At 45.7% G+C, this 25,104-nt stretch overlaps 2 protein-coding genes across 5 annotated transcripts in view; both read left to right on the top strand.

The window, feature by feature from the left end:
- ap2b1 (adaptor related protein complex 2 subunit beta 1) overlaps positions 1-12,776 on the top strand; it is a 40,303-nt gene extending 27,527 nt beyond the window's left edge. For 3 of the 4 annotated variants that reach the window (XM_088906624.1, XM_088906622.1, XM_088906621.1), the window contains 4 exons: positions 2,025-2,109; positions 2,966-3,052; positions 6,214-6,368; positions 8,822-11,903. In XM_088906624.1, coding sequence (XP_088762750.1) covers positions 2,025-2,109; positions 2,966-3,052; positions 6,214-6,368; positions 8,822-8,896 — 402 coding nt within the window. In that variant the 3' untranslated portion in view covers positions 8,897-11,903. Of the gene's footprint in view, positions 1-2,024; positions 2,110-2,965; positions 3,053-6,213; positions 6,369-8,821; positions 11,904-12,639 lie in introns of those variants that run through there. The other variant, XM_088906623.1, reaches the window with a different exon arrangement.
- Positions 12,777-16,737: 3,961 nt separating this feature from the next.
- On the top strand, positions 16,738-25,104 carry rasl10b (RAS like family 10 member B). The gene is made up of 4 exons (XM_088906625.1): positions 16,738-17,577; positions 19,634-20,029; positions 22,288-22,412; positions 23,952-25,104. Exons 2-4 carry the CDS (start codon positions 19,751-19,753, stop codon positions 24,220-24,222), a joined length of 675 nt encoding a protein of 224 aa, XP_088762751.1. The 5' UTR covers positions 16,738-17,577; positions 19,634-19,750; the 3' UTR covers positions 24,223-25,104.

Genomic DNA, 25,104 nt, shown 5'->3' with positions numbered 1-25,104 from the left:
GTGCTTTCAACTTTTCAGTTTCAGGAAAATTTCAGGATCAGGTTTACGGTTTTGGCAGTCAGCTTAGTTTGTTTAAAGAGAGGTGGACACTGCTTAAAAGCTGACTGTTATCAGTTTTTTTTCTGATTGCATTGGGGTCATGAGTACTGGCTCTTTGCAGACCTACTTAATTCAATGTTTGCAGACAACTGCAAACAGTGATTAAAGATAAAATGCTGATAGGCTTTTCAGTTAAGGAGGCACAGGTGAGGTCAAGAGGAGATACTCTTATTTCAAGTGCACATTTTTCCATCTTTTAGGTGATTGTTTTTGCAGTTTTGCGTCATGGCAGATTTTAAAGCTTCTTCATTTCATTCTTAAGCGAATTTGTTACTTTTATTTGTTGCTCTTAGTGTATTTTGTCACTTTATTCCTGTGCCCGAGCGGTTTCCTATAGGAAATCCAAAGTTCAAGAAGAGTCTTTGACCCATGCTGGGGGTTCTTGTTCGTTATGGATAGGGATGCTGATTTTGGGGCAGTTTTTTCCATATTTAGTTTATTTCTTTTTGGAAGTTGGAACACAAAAAAATGCTATAATTCCAAAATTGTACAACATATTCATCTCAAATCCAAACTGCTTGAGTAAACAGCAAAAATAGCCACTTGGATTTCACAATCCCAGTACTATTGGAGGACACTGAATAATGACTTGTTGTATTTTGACACATTTGGCTGCACTTCAGCCTCTCAGTATAACACAGCATACTGAAGAAATACTGTGTTGCTGCACTTCCAGCTGGGGAAATTGAATGTGCTTGCTTCATTGACACTATCTAAAAAGAGAAAAGCTTTAATAAAAATGCAAATGTGTATACACATTGAAGAGATCACCAGTTAGAGTTGATTTATGATTGGAACACAACACTCTCAATAAGGTGGAAAGTATTGTTGAGAAAAATATACAGTTCAAATGAACTGTGTAACACGGAATATATGGAGTCTTTGCTCCCTTCTGTCGACAGCGAGTAGCGGAGACTTGTAACGGAGACGCAGCTATCAGTTCCAGAACTCGCAAGAAAACGAATCCCAACATCTTTGCCCCATGCTGATTCACAGAGAGAAAATACCGACGGGGGTATCTAAACATTCTCATCTAAAACACATCCTCCGAAAACATCATCTCTGCTTTATTGCTCTACTTAAATCTCAGAAATACAGCCTGTTTTCGAATCAGCAAGGCAGTGTGCTATCACCAGCGTTTGCCTCCTGACAACTGTGCGTGCAGTTGTTTTCTTCAGCGTCAGCCTGTCTGATGACTGTTTTTTGGTCTTAACCCCAGATGCAGAGGAAATAAAATAAAAATAAAAATTTGCCGGCAGAAATCAGATTGAATCGGGCAAAACTCAAACCCCTGACTTGGAAACTGTGTGACGGCTGTATAGCTTTTCTGTATTATAGGGATTATTTCCTTCCTTGATTTTCTAGTGAGGGATTGATCCCAATCTTTCAGATGCTGGCTGTGAGCAGAGGATGTGAATAGTAATGAGGCCCGTCCAGCCATGCGGCTCACCATGGGTCTCCGCGCTGCCCTCTACGCGCAGGCTGGGAGCTTACATAATGCATTGTGGCAGGACCTGGGCCGTCCCTGCCTGTCACAGCCCCGCTAGCCACGGGCCTTCACCTCTTCTTCGCACTGCTGCCGACGCCTGTCACAGCTCACAGGTCGCGGAGGCATAAAAAGCCCAGTCCTGGCGGTTGTGAGTTTGGAACTGTGGAGTACATGCTCTGAGGGTCATGCCATGTACGGCAAGCCCACTCCCAGTGCTTGCTCTCCTGAATCGCGATAAGCCCGTTAATAGTGGATCTAGCTCGTGGTAGAGCGAGTGGGGGAGAACTTCTTTCTCTTGTTTCAGAGGAAAAAGCGAAGGTTCAGGAGTTTAAGGTTCCATACTGTATTTATGTGTGGTTCCCTTGTGATTACAGGTGAGCTACTCCAGTCCGTGCGACACACTGTCAATCAACACTGTCTTGTCTTCTCCTGACAGGTGGCGGTGAAAAACAACATTGATGTCTTCTACTTCAGCTGTCTCATTCCTCTCAACATCTTCTTTGTGGAGGATGGCAAGATGGGTAGGTGTCGGGGGGCCGACAGGTCAAAATGCTCATGGCGTTCTACCTTGTTGTGACTGTTGATTTGTGCATTGTGCATCGGAGAGCCTCCTCTAGCTGGATTCACTGAATGCTTCCTGGGGCGCACAAAGCCTGGTGTCTTCAGAGAATGCTTTTGTAATACTATAACAGTGAAGCAGTTTGAGGCTGGAGACTGGATTCAGGTGCTGGTTCAGTAAACAAGCAGAGAGGCAGAATTGTTATCCCACTCTCAAAGACACACAGCAACAAAAGTCGAAATAGCACGCCAGGGTCGAAACCAGAAACAACAGTAAGGCACAGTTTGGTGGCAATCTGGGAGAACAAAGGGAAACTGAGCACAGTCGAGACACAGAAGGCGAGAGACTTGAGAACGCTAAGACGAGCACACAGAGTGAAAGACTAAGCACTAGAGGAGGCAAAGATGGGTTTTAAATAATGGAGGGAGTGACAGTCTGACAGGTGGCACTGATGATCCACCATACCATGTTGTCACAGTAACCGATTGATTGACAGGATTGCTGGTGTTAGCAGTCAGTATGGTGTGATTGCTCATTGTCCAGTGAGCACAGGACAATGTCGTTGTATGACAACTTTCTCATTAAAAAAACTCAAATGATTTTAAAGGAGGTCTTTAGGGGCTTCATAATATTCCAAGTGCTTCCATATATCTGGCTGCCTCCTTTTTGAAACCCCCCCAAAAAACAGTGGGCTCACTGGCATCTTTGGAGTAATAGCTGAGCCTGATCCACAGATCAGTTTAGTAACTTAATCAAATCTTCAAGCTGGGCTCCTCATGTCTGACCTTTCTTTGCTTCTTGTGACTGTTGACCCACAGAGCGCCAAGTTTTCCTGGCAACCTGGAAGGACATTCCTAATGAAAATGAACTTCAGTACCAGATCAAAGACTGCCACTTAAGTGCAGGTAAGTAGGGGAGGAGTCAGTATTTGACATACGGATTTAGATCCACACCTCTAAGTTTTCGTCAGGAACTTGCAGACCACAGTGTCTTGGAAACAGCTGTAACTAAGGAGATTTGAGCGACATATAAGTGATTCAGTAGAGTCATTAATAGCTCATGTGGAGTGAAAACCAGAATATCTCCCCAGGAGCCCCCTGGGAATCACCTTTTTTTGTGTAATTCAGGCACTGCACTGAGCATGTGGTTTCACAGGGTGCTGGGCTTGATTGCCACAGATCTGAAAGCCTGAAGGACCTGAAAAATAAGTTGCGAAAGGCCTGTTTTTTAGCTGAAGTGCCAAATCACCTCTAGTCATATGAACAGAAAGCTTAGCTACGATACATTTTTGATTATTCAATATTATTGTTAGGGATATAAACACATTCATTTTATCTCACATTACAGCATTTACAGCATCCAAGTAGAAGGTTTGTTGGAGCGTGTTTTTAAAACCCCAAGCAGGGAGGGCTTCTGGATTAATTGTGCAAGAAGATATTGCTGTTCCATAACAGATGGAGCAGCATGATTTGGGGCGTTCTGACCTCAGGCCCACCAAGCCCAGGAGCACGAGCTGAGCAGGTGCTGCTCTGCGGGCCCGGTTTAATTAGGCCAGCTGTTTGTTTGTTTTTTTTCCTTACCTTAGATCTAAATTTAGTGCCCAGAGCCAGATCCCGTGAAAACCTATTTTTCAGACTCTTCTCATGTTCATGATAATACTTGTAAAATTTATATAAGCTCCCTTAATTCCAAAGTGAAACGCATACCATTTTCCTAGTTTATTTTCAGTTGTTCAGTTGTTTTTGAGATGCAGTTTAAATGCAATCTGTTCTACTCTTTTATATGTGTGTGTTACACCTGCTTGATTAAACATAAATATTATGTTGATTTTCACTGTTGTAAAACCAAATACAAAATGGGCAAACCTGATTTTTTAAATAAAAATATATAAATATAAAAAAGCCAGGCATTTGCACAAAATGTGCTGTTTAAAAAAAGCAACAATTCACATCTGAAGCCTTTCTGTTCTCTAAATCATCGCCACTGAAGAGGCTCTTTTGAGCTACAGAACAAAACACAAAAGGGGGAAAGTGTTAATCTTGATAGCAGTTAATGTTTCCCTGATATCCTCGCTACAGCAGCTCAGGCTGTGTGTGTAAAGAGACTGCCTTTACTTGAAGGGCTTATGCCACCCTTGAGGCCCTGGCCAGCTGTCCTTGTCGAATTCCCTGGTGCCAGCCTGAGATTTAAATGAGCTGCATTTGCCAGCACAACAGGATGGTCACCCAGCAAAGACCCTAAAAATTTAGACTTTGTCATTTTTGCTATGAAGGTACAAATCTGCTGTCCCCTCCATTTCATTAAACCAATTACCACACCAAGAGAGTGAGATAATATCCTAATTCTTTTCAGGCTTCTGAGCCTGCAGCCCCATATAATCTGGAATTGCTCGCTTTTACTCAGATGAAGCATCTTGTTTTGCTCTCACACGGCTCTCTTCATCAGCATACAAACTGGCCCTGCGATTCTCATTGCCGTAGCTGTCCTTTGCCGTAACTCGTTTGTATTCATCAGGCTAAAGCCAATTTATTTTAAAGTCAGAGCAGCATGCATGGAAAATGGATATTTTGGTCCTTTGTTTTAGTCTGGGACAGACTTCAGCAGTGATTTTTTAGGCTTACAGTCTTTTTCCATTAACCCACATGTTTGATTGAAGGCTTGCTAGAAAACCAGTAGACCATTTTACCATTTTTTGACTGTCTGAAGCCTCACCAGTAGATTGCGTGCCTGCACACACCTGTACAGAAATGTCTCTGCTCTGTTTGTCTATAAAGTGTTATCAGGATGGCGTGGGAGATTTTGATATGAGCAGTGGGAAGCCCGAGCATCGGGTCCCTCACATCTGGGTTTCGGTGGCATCAGTCGAAAGAGCCCGTGAGCGCTCCTGCTCTTCCAAACAGCCCTGAGATCTTTAACAGCCAAGTAGTTAGGGTCTCGGCTTTACATCTCATCCAAAGATGACTGCAGTGTCCTCCAGTTACATATTATAAACCTGTATTTCAGAAAAGTGGGGCAATTCTTTCTGCCTGCTTCTTTCATATGCTGAATGAAAACCTTCACTGTTCTGCGATTTGCATCCAATTAAAAATTGCAGGACTGCACCCCTGCCTGTGGAGGTCATTCACTCGCTGCCCCCATCCCTGGCACAGGAGAACCATGTGCCACCACAGAGCAGCTCTCCTGGCGTTTATAAAACGGCCTGTTTAGTTGGGTGCATGATCCTCAGGTGATGTAGGCTCATCTGTATTTTCTTTCCTTTCAAAGCGATTGGGGCTAACATTCTCTTTAGCGTATGTTTCATACTTTATTTGTTAGAGGGCCTGTCTGATTCGCACAGCCTCGTCAGCCGCCAGGAGACTAGAAGCTCCAGGGCGAGGTGCCGCTCAGAGCACACACAGGACGGGCAAGCAGATAGTGCCTGAACGAGGAGGCACCTTCCTTCGGACCTGAGACAATTAAAAACCCCAGCCTTTGCAATGTGGTGATTTACACCCTACATGAAACTGTCTGAATGGAAAAAGATTGAAAAGCCGAATCATTTCTCATTTGCCTTGCAGAGTGGACACCTTTTAATGAAATCGGCTAGGGTGCCCATTCATCAGTTGATCAAAGTGTGTCTGATTAGAGGCGGAGCTCGAAAAAGGCAGTTCCTAGAATACTCCATCTGACCTTGCCTTTGAAATCGCAACTATCAAACCCTCTACGAGGACGGTTTATATTTTAAAATTATCACCCCTGTCAATATCATCGTTCTTTTGTGTTTTGAATATATACTGAATACATGCCTCCGTACACCCCAACCCTCCAGTTTCAGGATGTTTCACGATGAATTATTTGGAATCTTGTTTCTGGGATGATTAAATTACTCTGCTCTTTTCTGCAAAAATTCAATCCAAAATGAGTCTCTTTGGGGAGAAGAGCCACAGTCCCAGGGTTCAGAAAGTCGGGGCTCAAGAAGTATTATCCATCTATGCAGCTTCAGCCCCGTTACCAGCAGTGATGCAGCAGAAGTCCGTGTGCTCTGGCCCAAAGGTATGTACTCAACTGTAACGATCTCTTCTCGCAGACGCGGTCTCTGGAAAGCTGCAGAATAACAATATTTACACCATTGCCAAGAGGAATGTGGAAGGGCAGGACATGCTCTACCAGTCTCTGAAGCTCACCAATGGAATCTGGATTCTGGCAGAGCTTCGCATCCAGCCCGGGAACCCCAATTACACAGTAAGTTCTGATGCCCCCCGCCCTCCCTTCTTGTCCCACACACATCTGCTGGGATCACTGTTTCCCCACCATAGCGCAGAATTCAAGGCCTTGAAACAGGTTTAGCCCAAAGCAAATGGATTGTTTCAGTCCTGCCACATGAAAGGCCGTCCTCCCCAGCTAGCCAAAGATCTTACAGCCTCCTGAGACGAAGTTAAATATTATTTATATGCCACTTTCCCATTTGCTATCTTAGACCCTACGTGCCATTGACAAATCTTGCTTTCAGGAGGGTAATTCTTACATAATGAGAGGCCAGTCTGTCTTTAGATGAGGTCTAAAAGTCACTTACCCACTGGCTCAGATCCATGCAGGCCAGAACGGAAATTGCATTTAATGCCTGACTGGTCAGTAAAATCACAGCCAACCTGAAACAGGTTATTTCTTTAAACTGGGGGCTTATCTGCAGTATTCTGTCAAAAGGTTCTGGTGCAAAGAGTTAATTAAACATACTTTATAAGGGAAAATGCCTGATGTTGGACTTTAAGAAACCTGTGCCCTGTTTTGCTCTTATATGATGACAGGATATTAAGATCACTTTGGGATCAGTAAGAAAAAAATTCGAGAAAAACGAATGGATTTTTTTTTTGTTTTCAAGTGCCAAATCCTTTTCTTGCTTTTCGGCAGAAGGCAGGCAGTGCCATCAATCACGTTCGCTCCTCCACAGCAGCAGCTCCTCTTGTTGCTTTGATAAATGGGCGGACTCCGAGAGTTCGCCTTGGTCAGGTTGCGGTCTCCTGTGGGGAAGCAGAAAGGGCTGAGCGACAAGAGAAGCTGCAGAATGGGACACAGTCTACAAGCGCGGTGTTCCAAAAACTGCTGTGGAAGAGGTCCTAAAAATAGTTCAAACTGATTTGTGAGAGAGAATAATCATCAGCCTACGTTTCCTTCAGCATTAAGATACTTTATTTTTTGGATAGGACTGTTTTAAGGCCTCCTCACAGCTGTATAATTCTTGGTTGACCTGAGCAGCAGGTAATGTGAAAATGGAATGCATGGAGCAAAGTGAATTACCCAAGCCATTTCATTCTGATCCAGTGGTTTTAAGTAATTGTCTCTAGAAACATGATTTTTATTTTCAACGCCTCCCAGCCAATTCTGGCTGGTTGGTTACATAATAATCACTTTCGACAGGCTGCTGTCCTGTCTGCTACCACAGCAGTAGGCAGCTGTACAAACGCGTTTCATTTGCTTTTCTCGAAATGTCTCTTGACAGCTCTCCCTGCATTTGTGCCTTGTGAAAGTTAAGGATTTTTCTACACTAAAATGGTTTGGAGTATCATTAAACTGGCTTCATTGTTAAACCTCCTGTGGAAGATGATCAGCCTCCCCCATTTTGGTACAGTGAGTGATGAATGCACAATGTGCTGAAAACATCTGTAGTGCCCTCCACTGAAAATGCCCTGGCGTGTCACGTGTATTTCAGCTCACTGAAATGAATGATCCATATCCCACTCAAAGATCAATTGTGAATTTTGTCTCTAGTACCTAAGCATGTTTTAACTCTCTAGGTTGACCTATCAATACTGCCAAGCACTACTGTATGTCCCCACATCCCAGAACTAAAAATATTTGAATAAAATTCTGCTGCATTCCTTTCCCTGAATGCATCTCTTGAGTGGACAACTCTGAAATAGACATTCTAAGCTTAAGCAGTACAGCAATGAGAAGTGTTTACTGGAGTTTACTAATAAACCTCAACTTCTGTAGCTGTAATTGTCTGAATATGCAAATTCGCTGATTGAGACCTCCCCTTCCAAATTATTTAATGTGCATCTGCTCTTTAATTGCTTTGGCGCCTCATTACCTTGAGTCCCCCAGTGGTAATCATGCCTGTCCTGGCTGGTGCTCCTGTCAGTTAAACCCTAATTGATTTTTAATAGGAAGCAGAATTCTGCACTTATTGGGCTCAGACCTTTAGAGCCTTACAGGAGAACACGGGGGAAAACCTGAAGTTTAGTTTTCACTGAATAATTATTGCTCTGCTACCTGCAGATTTTTATTGTGTCCCCATCAGCCCTGTAGCTTGTCCCTGTTTACGTGTGGAAATGACTGCAGCTGCTTTCATCCTCGTACAGTTGTGGAACCAGTGACTCATGCTGTGCCGTTTTGTTTTGGTTTTTTTGCCGTGATTCCTGCTGTTCGCAGTCAAGGGTGACTGGAAAGCCCGCCGACTGGAATAAGTTACAGAGCGAAAGAGATGAACTGACGTGAGGCGGCTGCTAACCTCTGGGTTTTGCTCTGTGCCCTCTGACCTCTGACCTCTGAGCCTGAGAGTCTTGTGTTTGCAGTGTGTTTTGTGGCAGCCCCCCCCCCCGCAGGCCAGGCTGCTGTTTCGCATTGCGCATTTCCTCTGCGTTGGCAGGTCGGTGCCGCTGGTGCTCACGCCACTCCTGTCTCTCTGTGTGTCCCAGCTGTCCCTGAAGTGCCGCGCTCCTGAGGTCTCCCAGTACGTCTACCAGGTGTACGACTCCGTCCTGAAGAACTAGAGCCGTCCAGAGCCCACCTGCCGGAGGGGGGGGGGTGTGGAGACCGTGAACAAACTCGTTTCTCTCATCTTTTTTTTTTTATGTTCTACTTCTCTTTCCTTTATCACAAGGCACTGAGAGTTAAGAACAGACGTGCGCTGTGAACTGTGATTGGAAGAGCGATGCCCATGCAGGAGTAGTTGATATCCTCCCAGTTTGTTCTGTTATTTCTCCTCCCTTTGATCGCAAGTCTCGCCGTCCATTTTTTCTTTTCTTCTGTCTTTCTGTTTTGCCAGGTTTCGCTCGGACGCTTACAATAATTCAGGTAATCAGTAAATATTAGCCCCCAGCGCACACCCGGAGACATTGAAAGAGAAGAGCTGCGCTGGTCTGGGCTCTGAGGTGCCAGTGGCTCTTATGTGCTTAGTGGGGAATTAGCAGATGCAAATGAGTGCATTTTGTTGCAAGTCAGGAGTGAAACCACAGAAAGACGGGTGATATGAACCACTCTCTTATTCTTACTAGTGTTCTTAACCACTGTGTATACCACTGTTTAAAGTAGCTGTTTTGTGATTATGCAGGTATGTGTCATCTTTTATTCTATATGTGTCTTTTTGGGGGATTTTATTTTTTCCTTTTCTTAATGATTTCCACTGGCTTGTAAATACAGATGCATTGCCCTGCTCCTGGCCTGCTGCCATTAGCTTGTCCTTCCCATCCTTCCTCATTTTCCCTCTGCAGTAGCATTCAGGCGACTGTGCCAGCTTCCCTCCCAGCTCTGTAGTGTCAGAGGTAGATGTGGAGCATTCGGTGATTCTGGTGCTGAAGTTCTCACCCCTTTGATCACAGTCCTGACCCCTCAACGAGGCCGGTGAGGAAGTAGCACTATTTGCTCAGATTGAACTTCATTGTGTATTGCTAGGCGAATACTCTACTGCCAGTGTAGCATTCCAGTACTGTAGATCTTTTGCAATTAATATCTGGGTGCCAGTTTTACAACAGGTTGCATAAAGCAAGCGCTCGTAAGAGAGCTGATCACACATTTGATTAACAGAAAACTGCATTGAATACTAGAGTCCTCTGCCTACCTGCTGTGCGGTCATGTGCCTATCGCTCATACAGCTGAAAGGCTGAGAGGACAGTCTCATCTCCGTTCTCATCTGCCTCCATTTCCTCTCCCGTTGTTTGTTTCAAGAATGAATTCCTGGAAAGGGTCCCGACTGAGCTTGGGGTGCTGTTTCTTTTGTGATCCTGGCTTCGTTTGGAGGGGGGGGGGGGGGTGTGATTAAGTGAAAATCTCCAGATTCATTCCAGCTCTGATCCGAGTAGGATCCAAATACAGCTTCTCCAGGGATGAGTGGATCTTGTCTCACTGTCTCGTGTAGATAGCAGGAAAGAGTTTATCTGGTTCTCTCTCCATCTGCTGGGTTCCCCCTCTTAATTTTCTCAGTTGCAATTGCAAATGTAAAACTTCAGCTCAGAGTCTTGCCGTAATTAAATCAAGTTTTTCATCTTCACTAAGGACTTGTCCATACAGAGCGCCAGAGGCACCCTCAGAGACTTGTCCTTCCTGGCCTTGCTGTCAAACGCACCAATGATGTTTTGAGTGGAAATATTCAGTATCCTGCCAAAATATTAACTGTTCGATTGCACTCTAGCGAGTTGCCAAGTGTCAAGTGCTGGTTTAATGCTTCCGTCTGCATTCACCCTTTGTCTTCAGCAGTATCATACTTTGTCCAGTCAATGGTAGATATCCAGAATGCAATTCAATGGCGTGTTGTTTTCTGTGCTTAAAGCATAAGGAAATGTTGTAGATCAAGGTCCAGGGTATTGAAACAGATGTGTTAAGCAACTTGGGTCTCTTTGCTGAGTCGGGAGCACTTCAGAGAAAGGTCCCCAAAGGGTCTGTGGGGCGGTTGTGTGCATATGTTCACCAGTAGTGTTTGTTATTCTAGATCTGGGCTTCAAAGTAGCATGAGATTTCAGTGGCCTCGTACCAAGTCCTCCAACGTGAATGTGATCTATATAATTAAAAAATACACTTATGAAAATAATGAAAAAAATTTGCTTGATGGACGTAGTGAAGTATACAGATGTCAGACTTAAGCGTAATAAAAAAATGAACACATAAGGTACAGATTGTAACGTGTGACCTAACTCCTCCTGTCTTTCTGCCATTGTTATTTATGTGCCTGTAAGCCTGCATGTGAACATGCTCCTGTGAGCCTAGCTTAGATTTTTGTTAAAATTCTTATTTCCGTGCTATAAGTCCAGGGGTTCAACTCGCACAGCTGGCTGGGAAGGATCAGGCTGACCCACAACACAAGGGCGTTCCCCTGTGAACCCCATTTATACAGTTTGGAGCTTTTCATTGATAGGATTCCTAACGTCTGTATTCAAGTGCACAGCCCATCACAGAAGAGAGAATTCTGGTTTCATCTTCCTTTCTTTCCCAAATTGGAATAAAAAATGTTTTGACTCTGCTGGGCATGACGTAAACCCAGGATGTAATTTCATTACATCCAGCAGATATTCAAAACAGTTTAGTGCACAGTGTTCAGGATCAGATTACCAACATAAGGAAACATGCCTTTTTATGATTTTAGATTTTTAGAATATTTTAAATCTGGTCAGTCTTGCTTTAGGTCAGTTCTTCTTAAACTCATTTAAGTATTCATCCTGGCTCACAGCTGCCCTGCCTGGGTGGCTGCAGAGTACTGAAGACACCGAGTGTGGACACTTTCTGTCCAGATGGGGTTCTCTGGCCGGTGTTGTACTGCGGTGTGGAACCTGACAGAGGTCATGGGTGAGCTGTGAACAGATGCATTAACTTGAGAAGTCACACACAGACATGGCAGAGGCTCTGATCTCTTCCCATCTGCTCTTGCGTGTTACTTGATCTCCTGGTTTGCCTCGTTCTCATCTTGTCTTATACCTGCTGCCTATACCTTTTTTGACGTTGTTTTATAACCATGACCAATGTGTAACTATATCGCCATTTTCAATAAACTGTCCTGTCTATAGGAAACTGCCTGTGCCTGTGTGTTTTTTCAGAGTGACGGTGTTGAGAACTTTGACTTTAATGGCTGTGCGTGAAATGAAGAGTCGTTTGACTTCCTGATTGAGTGATTACATATGAGAGATTGTATTGTTTATATTTATACCCAGTCACTTTGGTTTTCTAAGAATCAGTTCTGCAGCTATGACACCGTGCAAGGAGATGAGCACTAGCAGCAGTGCTCCTCTGACATGCCCACCTGTCACTCATCATGTGATGAAGCAGGGAGGCACTGATTGGGCAAGCCTCTTGATGTCAGGCAGGTCAGGAGCTTCACATCTTTGTTGTTGTTGTAACAAATAAGTTCTGGACCCCGAGATGAGCTGATCAAGTGAGTTTTATTGCATGCAAGGAACAGTACATTCAGAATTGTTTAAAGCTTATAGGTGCAGAGCTCCAGTTTATATAACAAACTTCAGCCATTTCTGACGCAAATTGTTACCATGGTAATGGGGGGAGGTCACGTGTGTTCGGACATTCTCTGGACCTTGAACACTTTGAATGACTGGCCTCATCTTCCCATAGTTAGGGAATCTCTTATCAGTTAACTCCAATCCCTGCCATAACTCAAAAGTGCTCAGTCATGGAATGTTTTGTACCAGAAGAAGTCTTTGTGTAGAAAGAAATCAGTTAACCCTTTTTTCACATCTCATATCTTTCTTCAATGTGAAAGTATGTTCGACTAATCCCAACCTTGCCTATTTAGTTAACAGCTGCCTAATGACACAACCCAGGCTCGAACCTCAGACATCTGGACCCCGGACTGAGTGAAGTCTTTTCCTGGTTCTGACATCTCGGATCCCTTGCAAGCACCAATTGGACTGCCAGCTTGAGTTCTGTCCAGCCTGCCTGTACCTGCTGGCCAGATGGCAGGTAAGGTCTGAAAGGAGTGCTGTAGAAGGGAGTATCTTCCTCGTGACACGTTGCCTTCTCTAACACTTGTGAGTAGCAGTTATCGCTTTGGCCTAGATAGCCAATAGGGTGAGATCTGGACTTTCCATCAGAGCTGTTCCAAGCAAAGGATTGCATCTCACAGCATATACAATTTCCCAGATGAAATCCTCACCTCTGTATTTTTTTGATCATGGACAAAATACTTTAGTACTTTACTCCAAAGGGGTTCTGCTAACTTGTTTATTTTAACCTTTGCACCAATTCAGAATACAAGTGTGCGCCAGTGTAACATGTTCTACATCTTTTTAAAGCTAACTTTGAGATTCAAGACCTGCAAATTTATATATTGCAGGAAATGCAAGTCGTCTCCTTTCCCCCTTGATTTTTCCAAATGCTGACCAGATGCATCTTTCCCACTGTGGCCAAATTGATTAAAGAAGCTTTAATTTTACAGTTAAACTACATGCACACGATAAGATCTTATTCTTCAGTTCATCCTTTAAATGTTGTCTTGAAAATTAACTTTAAAAATGAGTATTCTGTTCTAGACTTTTGTCTGTGGTATGATACAAAGACCAGGAGGTACATCTCTACCCAGAGAGTTTTGGTTGAAGCCAATGACTTCTTTCAAGAAATGACGGGATGGTCAGTTGGCTATTACCAAGCTCGATGAGCTGGGCACCCTGTTCTTCTTTGCAAAAATTATCTTTATTATATGATATTTTTGCACTCCAGTAGATCTGACCTACCATGGCCCCTGAAAGTTGCTGGTGTTCCCAGTCGGGGTGTCCACATAGCTCTGTTCACAGATGGGTGTTTATGTTCTAGGATAGAGCTGCATTAACGCAGCCTTTTCCCTGAGAGAAACATCCTCCTGTTGTGACATCATTACCAATTATTCCTTAATTATGGTGTGATTGGTGCTGCAGTTTCCATTTATTACAGGCTCCTACTTAGTCATGTGGAGCAGCAGGCAGTCTGGTCTGAGTTGTGAATCCAAGAAATCTCATAAGATTGAGAAGTATCCTGTTCTGTTTTTTTGGCGTATTACATAAAACTTTTTGGTCGGGTGCTCCAGTTTCCTCCCACTGTCTAAAGACATGCTGTCCAGGGTAATTGGCGTCATAGAATTGCTCTTATGTGCCTGAGTGTGCGTGTGTGTCCTGTGACATCCTAACATCCAGTCCAGGGTGTAGTCCCTGCCCTGTGCCTACCAGGTTGGGCTCCCCTTAACCACCATCCTAAAAAGATAAAGCACTTACTGAAAATGAGGGTGAAAATCTGTATTTTCTACCTCCGTAATAATAGGAACAATTGTTGCTTTTATTTATAGTTGCTCCTCACAGCCAACCCTGAAATCAAAGCATGACTGTAGCACTGACGTGCAGACTCTGGCAGCAGGCGCAGTCCTTGTCCTCACTGGAAAGTCAACAGGCGTAGTGAGTAGACTACAGAAGGGAGAAGAGAGAGGGAGAGGTGTTTGCATGGAGGATGATAATGTTCCCATCTGCTCATCTGTCAAAGTGCAATTGGGCCATAGTGCTAACATTAACCTTTGCTTCTGCTTATAATTACCACTTCCATGCTCTTCAGCCCCCGGGTGGCTTGTGACTATTTGCAGCTTACTCATTGTGATGTCAGGTGTAAGCTGGTCGCTTGTGAAGATACTAAACACCCGTATTGCTACAGGGCAGCACGGTGGAGCAGTGGTTAGCATTGCTGCCTCCCAGCGCTGTGGTCCTGGGTTCAGTTTCTGGGGTGCTCTCTGGGTTGGTTTGTAAGTTCTCCCCATATTTGCATAGGTTTTCTTCCACAGTAGCTAGGCAGGTCCCATTTCAGGCCATGAAGGCCCATGGGGAATGGGGGGCAAAGGCCACCATTTTTCCTGACCGTCCGACACTGGAGGTGGAGGTGATGTGGTCAGCTGTGCAAAACCCCTGTTTTATGCTGGTATTCTGTAACCTAGAGCTGTGAGAGCTGAGCCGATTGCAGGAGACCAGACCATGTGGACAAGTGGAAATTTAATTTTAAAGCAGGGAAAAGAAGAATCGTTTCAACCATTTTGCACTTCATAGCAAACAAAGAAGAAGGAGGATCACTCCTTTCCCTCAACAGTGCTGCAAGGCCTGATCTTCTCTCCGAGATTCTCAGTACTTTAACTGCTCCTATGGCTTGAATAAGTTGACAAGGCTTTGGCCATTCCACATTGTGACACACAAAACTAAACACTGACATTCCCAAATCATTTGAAAACACGTTTCCCATCCTGTGGGAATTGTTGTTGGGTACACTTATCAACAGACGTCCTCAATGCAGGACTTCATTTACTTGTATAAGTAGTTAATCACTTTTCCCTGGATTCAGGCCTGGCACTTGGTGCCTCCTCAGGCAGAGATCACCTGAATGAAGCTCTGTCTTCTCTTACAAAGAAACGTCATCAGTATTTGCATACAGGTTTCACATGATGTCAAAGGGCTGCCTCTGTGGAGAGTCTCTGATGGGCAGGTTAGGCACACTGTGGTGTTTGTGTTAGACCCAAGACATGCAACAGTGGTGCTGGAGTGAACATTTGATTCTGGAAGTCTTCCACCTGCTCCTTCTCAGATGGTGTAGGATGGGCTTTTAAATTGTTGTGGAGGCTCATCTGATCCCTTTTTTTGGACCCTGTTTGTGCATGTTTATGGCAAAGTTAAAGGACCGTTAATGTGATGAGACTTGGGAGTCAAGTGTGTACAATAGCACGTGGTCGCTAGGCAACAAAGGAGCACGGATGCAAGGTTGCTAAGTTACAGCTGCGGTCCTGCCCCTTGGCAGTGGTGTGTGCTGTGCTTCTATGGCTATTAAAGACAAGCGCTGTGTTGCATTCTGCAGGATTCATTTGCTCTCTCAAGATGCAAGATGCACTCTGGAGGAGATTGTTTTTCTTTCCCAAAATCTTATCTCATCTCCCGAAGGCAGCACAAAGATGGGCATTGCCTGCCTTTTGTCAGGGTGTGAAATATCTAGCTATTTGACTCCGAAGCTTGCCGTAACAGAATGGCCTGGCTCACATATCAATTTCCAGTTTGCACAGCAGGAGCCATTCGGGTTTTGGAATGATTTTCAGTAAAGGGGTGAGGGCATGCAGTTTTCTGTTGCCTGTCTTAGTTGTATGACAAAGTCAAGGCAGTAATATCACACCTCTTTTTGCAAGAAGATTCTGGGAGAAACATTCCTTCTGAGGCAGATTGTTTTGTGCTGTAGCCTTACTGGTGCACAGGTACAAGTACGCGTTGTTTATGCTGAAGTCCTGTGGGCTTTTCAGCACTGAGTCACTAGTTTTAATGTCATAGCTAAGCAACCAAGCTATTTTCCTACAGACCACATGAAATATACAGTAACATTATATCTTTGATGAACTGAGGACATAAGAACGCTTACAAAGCAGAGGAGCCCAGTCTGCCCATCCAGCTGTTAGTAGTTAATAACTTATTGATCCTGGGGTCTCATCCAGCTGTTTCTTGAATGAAACTTCAGCAGCACAGCTGGGCAGCTTGTTCCACACCTGAAATCCTTTGGGTTAAGAAGTGCCTCCTGTTCTCAGCTTGAAATGCAATTCCAGTTTCCTCTTGTGTATCTTGTGTATTCTGGTTCACGGATTTTTGTGCAGAAATGTGCAGGGCGGACTTGCTCGGCACCTTTGAGGATTTTGAACACTTGTATCAGGCCCCCTTTGCAGTCTTTTCCACTCGAGACGAAAAGGGTTCAGTTCCTTCAGCCTGTCAGGTCACTCCTATCAGCCCCGGGATGCACTTGTCTGCATTAAACACGATCTTTCACCTTCCTCTCCCGGAGGCGGGACAAGCACGTGTCTGTTCACTGCAGGGTGCCACACTCCGGCCTGGAGAGTAAGGGTGACCACGGCACCACTGTCACGAGCCACTGTTGCACAAGGAGCACGGGGACCTGTGCTGTCCCGCTGGAGGGACAAGAAGTCCTGGGCGTGAATAAACGAGGAGGCTGTATACAGGCATTGCAACAGCGATGTTATTACAGGAATGCGCACCTTCCGCCTTCACAGGCAGCGCGGCCCCTAGATTTCTGGTCCGTTCAGTTGTCCCCTCTAGTGAAGAAACCCGATAAATAGACCCAAATCCTCATCGTTATCTCCCACCGTGAGTGAACAGTCTTTTGTAGCGCGCTTGCATTGCACATTGGAACACAGCTCGCCAGTAAATTGATAACCCACGATTACAACAAGCAGTTCAGTTACTAATACCTTCAACAGGGAGCGGGGATTGCATCAAAATGTGACAAAGAGAAAAGTCGCTGTGGTAGTGAAATAGCCTGTTGTCTAAACCTCGGGCATCGGGAGAGTCTTTTCAAGTGCGTGCCTGGCATTTTTGGAAGACAATATTATTTCGCGCCGCCTTGAATAATTAGTAGGATCCTTCTAGACTGGGCGATGCGCGCATACTGATTTTGTTTAGCGCTGGTACCAGGCGGGCGTTTTGACCCAGTCGTGCGAGCGTTTCTGCTCAGCAGAAAGACGAGGATGTCTTCACGCTCGCATCCCTCGCCGCAGACACCTGAGAAAGCAGCACCAGCGTGAGGAACGCAGCTCGCCGGGAAACACCGCTGCCGAGCTGGAGAGCTGAAAACTTCAAAGGGTCCCTCTGCCTGTCCGCCACCCTGCTGCACAGGTGCACCAGCAGACCTCTGTAAGCACTGCAGGACTGTGCTCTCGGTCCACCCTCGTCTGCACTATCAGGTAAGAAGGAGCAAACAGAAGCGTTTATAATATGTGACGAGCGTAAAATTGCTTAATTAATATCTCTCTCTCTCTCGAGGAAGCCGGAATACTGGCTTTGCGTTTCAAATGAACTAAGTAAGATAGGGTTATTAATTTAGCGGCGTTTGAGATCGGTGAATAACAGATGCCTGACGAAATTTCTAGTAACGTTATTAAATACATAAATGAAAAGTCAGCTTTCGAGGCAAGTACATGCGTTTCAACTACGAAGCCGAGTAAAGATCGTATCGCGTTAAGTTTGCCTGCGTGGAAAAACTAACTGCGATGCACTGCAGCGCACGTCAAGCAAAGTCTGTTTAAAGTGTTTTATTTCATTTAGTTGACTTTAAAACAAAAAAAAAACGGTTAGAAATACTTAAGAAAGCAGTGCTACAGTTGGCTGGGAAATCCGAAGATATCTGGGCTCCTGGAGTTCTGGGCAGGACCTTGCACAGAAAATACTGGACCAGAAACGCCGCTGGATACCGCTTCAGTGGAAAGGACGGCGATATTAGGTGCATTATTATGATCTTTATTGTTATAAAAAGGGGAAGAATTCAAGCGTGAACGCTTCTCCTTCACAAATGTTGTATCCGTTAAGACTTTCGCTGTGGGGGCTGTTCACGCCTTCATCACCCAGCCGCGTGACGAGCGGTGCTGGCAGTGCGGGGTCCGGGGTCCCCGCCGGTGAAACACGGGGCTCTGAGCCTGAGCCGCATCGAGCGTCTTCATCATGCAGTCGACAGCATCCCGATACCCCGGCTGCACGCTGCAAATTAACAAAAGTAAAGCTCCGAGAACTGTATTATTAACACTCTGGACAGCTCCCCCGATCAGTATAGGCACTGCTTCTAATACAGCACATTGTGCACCTGCTACTGCTACAGTCTCCATGCTACCTGATGCTAAATTTCCCAGTACTGCTCTCAACCTCCTGTGGCTACTAATTTATTAGTGCGATTGTTTTGGTTTTATTTACTGCTAGGTGAGAGAAAGCCACTATTGCTACACATCTACAGTGGGATCAAGAAGTATTGGCCCTCTTGATAAAGATGAATTAAAAAAAAAACATAAACAGCACAATGAGCTTCTATGCAATTCATGCCCCACAAATGGAAAAGCTGCAGGCTTTTATTCTAATATAATTATTTCTAAACAGATGTTTAAAATGAATAATACTTTTTTTCCTGAAAACATTCCCAATGTATTTCTATTAATGATCTATATTATTATTACTACAATGCCGTGTCTGCTTTGTGCCGAGGTTTGGAGACAAACGCTCCTGTTCTGTGATTTTGCAGAGCTGTTTGCATGATGCACAGCAGTCAGAGCTGAAGCAGAAAATCTCGCGTGCTCTCCACAGCGGTGCTCTGTCACTGAGGAGCTTGTTCGTTAACACACAGAGCACTCCTGATCTACTCTAATATCTGCATATGAAAAGCCTGGCTAGCTAGCAGTGGCCAGGAGAAACACATTTAGCTGGTATCTGCTTCTCACTGTCTCCCTGAGGGCTGTCCGGTCCCACTGCAGAGCAGCTTGATCCATTTCAGGTTTCACAAGCCACAGAGGCTTGTTCAAACAGTTCTGTCAAGGAACATATTGAAAATTGTAACGGCACATTTCTTGTTGATGTAGTGCGAATAAGTGGTTAAGCAAACTAATAGCCTGGGCATGACTTATTTGGGAATATGAGAATGTCGGAAAGTCTGCAGACAAGAGCAGACCATTCGGTCCATCTTGTTTGTTTAGTTACTGGATGTTAATCTTAGAATCTGGTCGTGCTGTCCAAAAATCCCAGTGAGTCATTTTAGCAAAAACAAGGCTGGGTAGTTAGCTATACAACACCCAGTTCTTTTTTATAGAGAACTGCCTTCTATATCTCAGTCCTTAATGCAGCAGTTCCTAATTTCTAACTGAAACAGTCTGTGGCTGGAGCCCAGAGCAGACCTCTGTCCTGTCCTGTCAGGAGAGCTCTCGGCCTGCTCCTGGGCCTGTGTCTGCAAGCTCTCTGACCGGCGCCCTTTCCTCTTCCCAGCGAGCCCAGGAGGGCGGGGCTGGGCGGCTGTGGCCTATGAATGGGAGTGAGCCGCGCCCCCTGTGCCCGCCGGGCCCGCTGTGACTATGTGCTGCCCGGCCCACCCAGCCCACCCGGATGCACTGGCCTGTGGCTTGGGAGACCGGGGGACGCGCGGGCGCCCGGGGGCGTGGCGGGGGCATGGCCGCCACCTTCAAGATCGCCGTGCTGGGGGCGCAGGGCGTGGGCAAGACGGCCATCGTCCGGCGCTTCCTCTACAACGACTACAGCGAGGCCCCGGCGCCCAGCAGGGGGCGCCGCGTCTACCTGCCCGCGGCCGTTCTCAACGGGCACGTGCATGACCTGCAGATCATGGACTACCCCGCCATTCCCAGCTTCCCCGTCAACACGCTGCAGGTAAGGCTGCTTCTGCGGTCACGCATCGCTCTCGGCCTTTGTGAGCCGTAGACTCTCATACAGGAGTTTGTGCGTTTTCCCTGTGCTCACATGGGTTTCCTCCCACAGTCCAAAGACAAGCTGGTGGGTTCACTGGTTTCTGAGAAAACTGGCCCCGTTGTGAGTGTGTCTGTGTGCCCTGTGATGGACTGGCGTCCAGTCCAGATGTATCCCGCCTTGCGCCCATTGCTTGCTGGGATGGGCTCCAACATCTTCACGACCCTATACTGGATAAACTGGTTAGAAAATGGATGGATGAGTTCCCATATAAGTGAACATAAGTTGCTGGATATTTCAAGCTTGTTGCCTTATCGAGGATCCGTGAAGATGGAGAGATGTGTGAAGCTCAAGAATTATTCAACACTTTGCTTACAAGATCCTGTAAAGCCTGAAAAGGCTGTGGTTGCTGCTCAAACAGCTTAATAATGAAAGCTGTGAAATTCACTTAATGCCTAATGAAATGCATGAAATATTTTGCACCAGTAGCACTGTATAAAAGCACATATGGAACATGTCGTTTAAGCATCTGTGTTACCTAAAGGTTTCATTGGATTTGTATGGGTTACAGATTGCTGTGCTGCGATCTCTCATGTTAATCAAATATTCAGTATTGAAGTTTCTTCTGCCTTCATGAAAACTGTTCTAGACAGTGTGTTGGGTTAATTGCTAAGCTTTCAATGTTCCGGTGCTGTTTTTCCTGCAACGGAAACTTGAATACTAAGCAATGTTCTGCATTGTTTATGCAGCAGATGACCGAAGGAACTGCTGCAATGTGTTTCATCTGAATGATACAGTCTTGGATTTGTCTGGCCCACTTCCTGCATTGTGAACCTTCTGACAATGAATGTCTCAGCATTGTTGCGGTCCAGATGGAAAATGTCTCAATGGGTCACATGCCAGACAGGTGAAGGTTCATGAGATTGGTCCTGTGTCATGTAACCCACCATTAAAAGACTCAGATTGAAGGCTTTTTGTGCGCCCTCTGGCATGTCACAGTGTCCTGATACAGAGGGTGCAAGACACTGCTTAAAAGGAATTCGGTCAATGTCACGCATTCAGTTTTTTGCACAGGGATCTAACATGGTGAGTGTCATCTCAGAGCTCTCAATGAGTGACTTACATTGTAAAGGAGTGATTTGTTGTCAAGCTCTGCTGTGAGTTAGAAGTCCTAGGTTCAGAAATGTGGACATATTGCAACTTGCTGAGAAGGATGTTAAGGAGCCCATAGGAGCAAAAAGAGATGCAGAAATCGAGCCTTGATTTTATAAATGCATGAATCAGTCGCTCAGCATCAGACAGTAATAGAAATTGCCTAATGTGGGCAATATTTCTAAAGTGAAAAAAAGTCTTCATCAATTTTTATTATCATTTTTTACATGGTGTTTAAAATACAAGAGAGAATCAAGTGTGAGTCCAGATTTCCGATTTTGGCTGACATGTGCAACAATTGCTAAAACAATTGCTGGCAATTATTCTAAACTATCTGGACTTTTAATTGAGGCATTGATACATGGAAACCTGGAGCTCTTCCTTAACTGCACCACTTAAACAAGATTTCAGACCATTTGTGGTTCTGCTCTGGATGTTGCGATGATCTATTGGCTGGCTAATGAGTTTCTGGTGGCACAGAGCCTAGTGTTAATTAATAAAATACACTGACGCGTAGCAAAGTCCGGCACAGTTAGTCAATTATGCTAACAGCTTTGATTAATAGGCCATCAGTATGAGATGAGCAATGAACTGATTGCATGAAGTGGCCCCTTCTCCGTGTTAATCACAACCGATGAAAAGCCTGTGCATGGTTGTGGAGCTGACACAATTGAGATCAGTCGTACAGCAAAGAGCTTTTGAATTTAATTAAGGCTCTGCGTCAGCTAAAAATGCTAAAAGACAGGAAGATTGATCATAAATGAAATGCCATGAACCAAGCAATAAGGACAAAGGAGGCCACCTACAGATCATGGTATTTAGATAGGGAATGAGTGAATAATGGACAGAGAAGGACTTGCATTTCAGATACAGCCCGGAACTATGAGTGTGTGTTTGTGTCTCTGCCCTATAGTGCATTCAAACATGCCTTCAAACTCTGCTCTGAAGCCAGCAGCAGGTTTTACAGATATTGCTGTTCATGTGAGGCGAGAGGCGGGGGGGACAGTTGATCGGCCTGGGCAGGGGGCTGCTTTCTCCTTGCCTGACCCGTTCGCCTCTCTCCTGCGCAGGAGTGGACTGACGCCCGCTGCCGAGGGGTCCGCAGTGCCCACGTGTACATCCTGGTGTACGACATCTGCTGCTTCGACAGCTTCGAGTACATCAAGGCCATCCGGCAGCAGATCCTGGAGACAAGGTAACGGTGAGCTTGTAGAACCCCTTCATCAATCACCCAGACTTTCATAACGATGGATTCATTGCTCATTCGGTGTGAAGGGCCGACTCAACATCACAACAGGGAAAGACCACATTACTTCATCTTCACTTTGTTCCCAAGTCTGATCTCTTCAGTTTTTAAATAAATGCATCTTCTTTAAAGTAACATATTTTACAGGTTTCTAATATTTGCATTTCCATTTTGAATAAAAATGTGTTCTTTAAAACGTAATGGCACTTGTGAGTGAAATCAAGTGCTCAACCACCCATTACAGCCAGCCTGCTGACTGCCAGACAGAGAGTAAATATCTTAATTCACTCAAACAGAAATGCAAAGCAATGTAGTCTTTGTGAAAATGATTGTGGATTATTTTCATGAGCATTTCGTCTTCATTAACCAAAATGAAAAACGGGTCGTTGACGAACGTTTCCGTCAGAATTTTCATCAAAAAAATTAATGTCAACGTAGAGAAGCCTGACGAGGTCTTCTGACACCGTGGCAAATGCTAACGAGGGCTTCCAGCTGCTCGTGTGAAAAGGGCAGTGACGTTTCGTCGGCTGTCTGCTTCTCCCAGGGATTGAAGAAAGAGACACTGTGTACCCAGTAGCAGATTGTCACTAGAGCTCCTGCCAAAAACGATGAGCTGAATAGCTGCATGAAAAGGGCTACAATACAGTAACTGAGTTTATTATGCTCTGCTGGAACTCCTGCTGTGAGGACTTAAGAAGGGATCTTAGAAGAGAAAGAGTGGGTTCTGGCCAGGTTTATTAAAGCCTGCTTTCCTTCTGCCCAAAGATTAAATTAGTGTTGCTATTTTTGTCTTTCACAGTCACAGAGGAATGGAAACAATATTATATTGGTGCCCAAGAGTATTGTTGGTTAGAATGGGGCATTAAATTTGTGAAGGGCTTTTGGGATCTTTCATACTGATAGAGACCTGCGGGTTAATGAAAGTGAAATATGAAAATCCGCAGAACAGAGAGATACCGTTTAAAAAACAGTGACTGCAGCATTGATAGCTTGCAGTCAACACAACAATAGAATAGAAAATGTAAGCATCGTACCACCACTCTTTTGTACTGTTTAAATAAAATCTAAAACTGCATTTGAAAACTAGTGTTCCTGCAGGACTGCACAGCGGCGCAGTGGTCAGCACTGCTGTCTCGCAGCGCTGCAGCAGCCTGGGTCCAGTTGTGGATCTGGGTGCTGTTTGTGCGGAGCGTATCTGTCCTCTCTCTCTCTGTTCGCATGGATTTCCTCCGGGGGCTCCAGTTTCCTCTCTGTCCAACAACATGCTGGTGGATTAATTGGCTTCTGGGAGACCTGGCCCGGGTGTGGGTGTTTCTGCCCCGTGATGGCCTGACGTCCTGTCCAGGGTGTGGCCTGCCTGCCTTGCACCCGTGGCTTGCTGGGACAGGCTCCGGCTCCCCCGTGACCCTGGGCTCTGCCCTGCCAGCTCGCGAGCTCGCCAGCAAGAGCAGTGCTCACCAGGGCCGTGCGTGCTGTCTGTGCCCGCAGGGTGGTGGGGACGGCCGAGGCGCCCATCCTGATCGTGGGGAACAAGCGGGACCTGCAGCGCGGGCGCGTCATCCCCCGGCACAACATCTCCACGCTGGTGCGCAAGAGCTGGAAGTGTGGCTACGTGGAGTGCTCCGCCAAGTACAACTGGCACGTCCTGCTGCTGTTCGGCGAGGCGCTGCGGCGCGTGGGCTGCACCCGCTGCAAGCACGTGCACGCCGCCATCCGCTTCCAGGGAGCCCTGCGGCGCCAGCGCTGCTCGCTCATGTGAGCCCGCCGCGGCCGCCCGCGCCGGGGGCTGTCCTGAGGAGCGGGGCCCCCCGGTGCCCCCCGGACCCCCGGCCTGCTGAGGTTTCCACTGCCGCATTCTCTTCCTTGCTAGGATCACCCACGAGTCCGGGTCCCGTTCCCTGGGCTGCTCCTCCGCATGGACGTGCAGGTGGGGAGATGAGAAGGGCTCATTATTGTGGTGCAGTAGTAATCCGTCAAGCTAAGAACAGGTATGGGATGGAGAGGAGAGGACACACCTGATTCGATTTCCCTGAGGACCGCAAAGTAAAAACTGCAAGGACAGCTCTCTTACTTTCTAATAACTGTTTGCGTGCTGCTGTCAGCTGTGAGCTGGTGAGTGCTGTGCTCTGATGGCTGTCCTCCAGGCACGGCGAGTGTAGCGCAGCCTGCCACCAGAGGGCAGTTCTAGTCCCGTGGGTGTCCTGTATCTGGTCTTCATATGCCCTGTATTTGTCCCGATTAAATTGATGTATTTTTCCTTAACCCTGAACTGAACCTGTTTGGTCAGCTGGAGGAAGTGAGTCTTCAGGGTGGCTCATGTTGTCCCCAGGAGTTTGAAGCACTGGGCCTGAATGCAACAGTCCTAATACAAGAGATGTTAATTACATCTTTCCTGTGGTTGCTTAATTAGGTTGGTGTGGAGCATGCTGTTCTGTCACGGTGTGATTAATTTCGTGAAACTATAGCCAGCTGCTTTTCATCTCAAAAAAGGAAATCTGCCTTAAAAAAAAAAAACATCCCTAACTTCATAACCAGCCCCGAGTTCAAAATTGTTTGTAAGGACAATATGCACTTTTGAGAGCACGGTACGATGGAGAGGGACTTCCAAGAATTACTTTAATAAATCCATTTTATTCGTGTA

The sequence above is a fragment of the Atractosteus spatula genome, chromosome 27 (assembly GCF_055471065.1).
Source record: "Atractosteus spatula isolate fAtrSpa1 chromosome 27, fAtrSpa1.hap1, whole genome shotgun sequence".
NCBI classification, from domain to species: domain Eukaryota; kingdom Metazoa; phylum Chordata; class Actinopteri; order Semionotiformes; family Lepisosteidae; genus Atractosteus; species Atractosteus spatula.
This window is presented reverse-complemented; position numbering and strand designations above follow the sequence as displayed.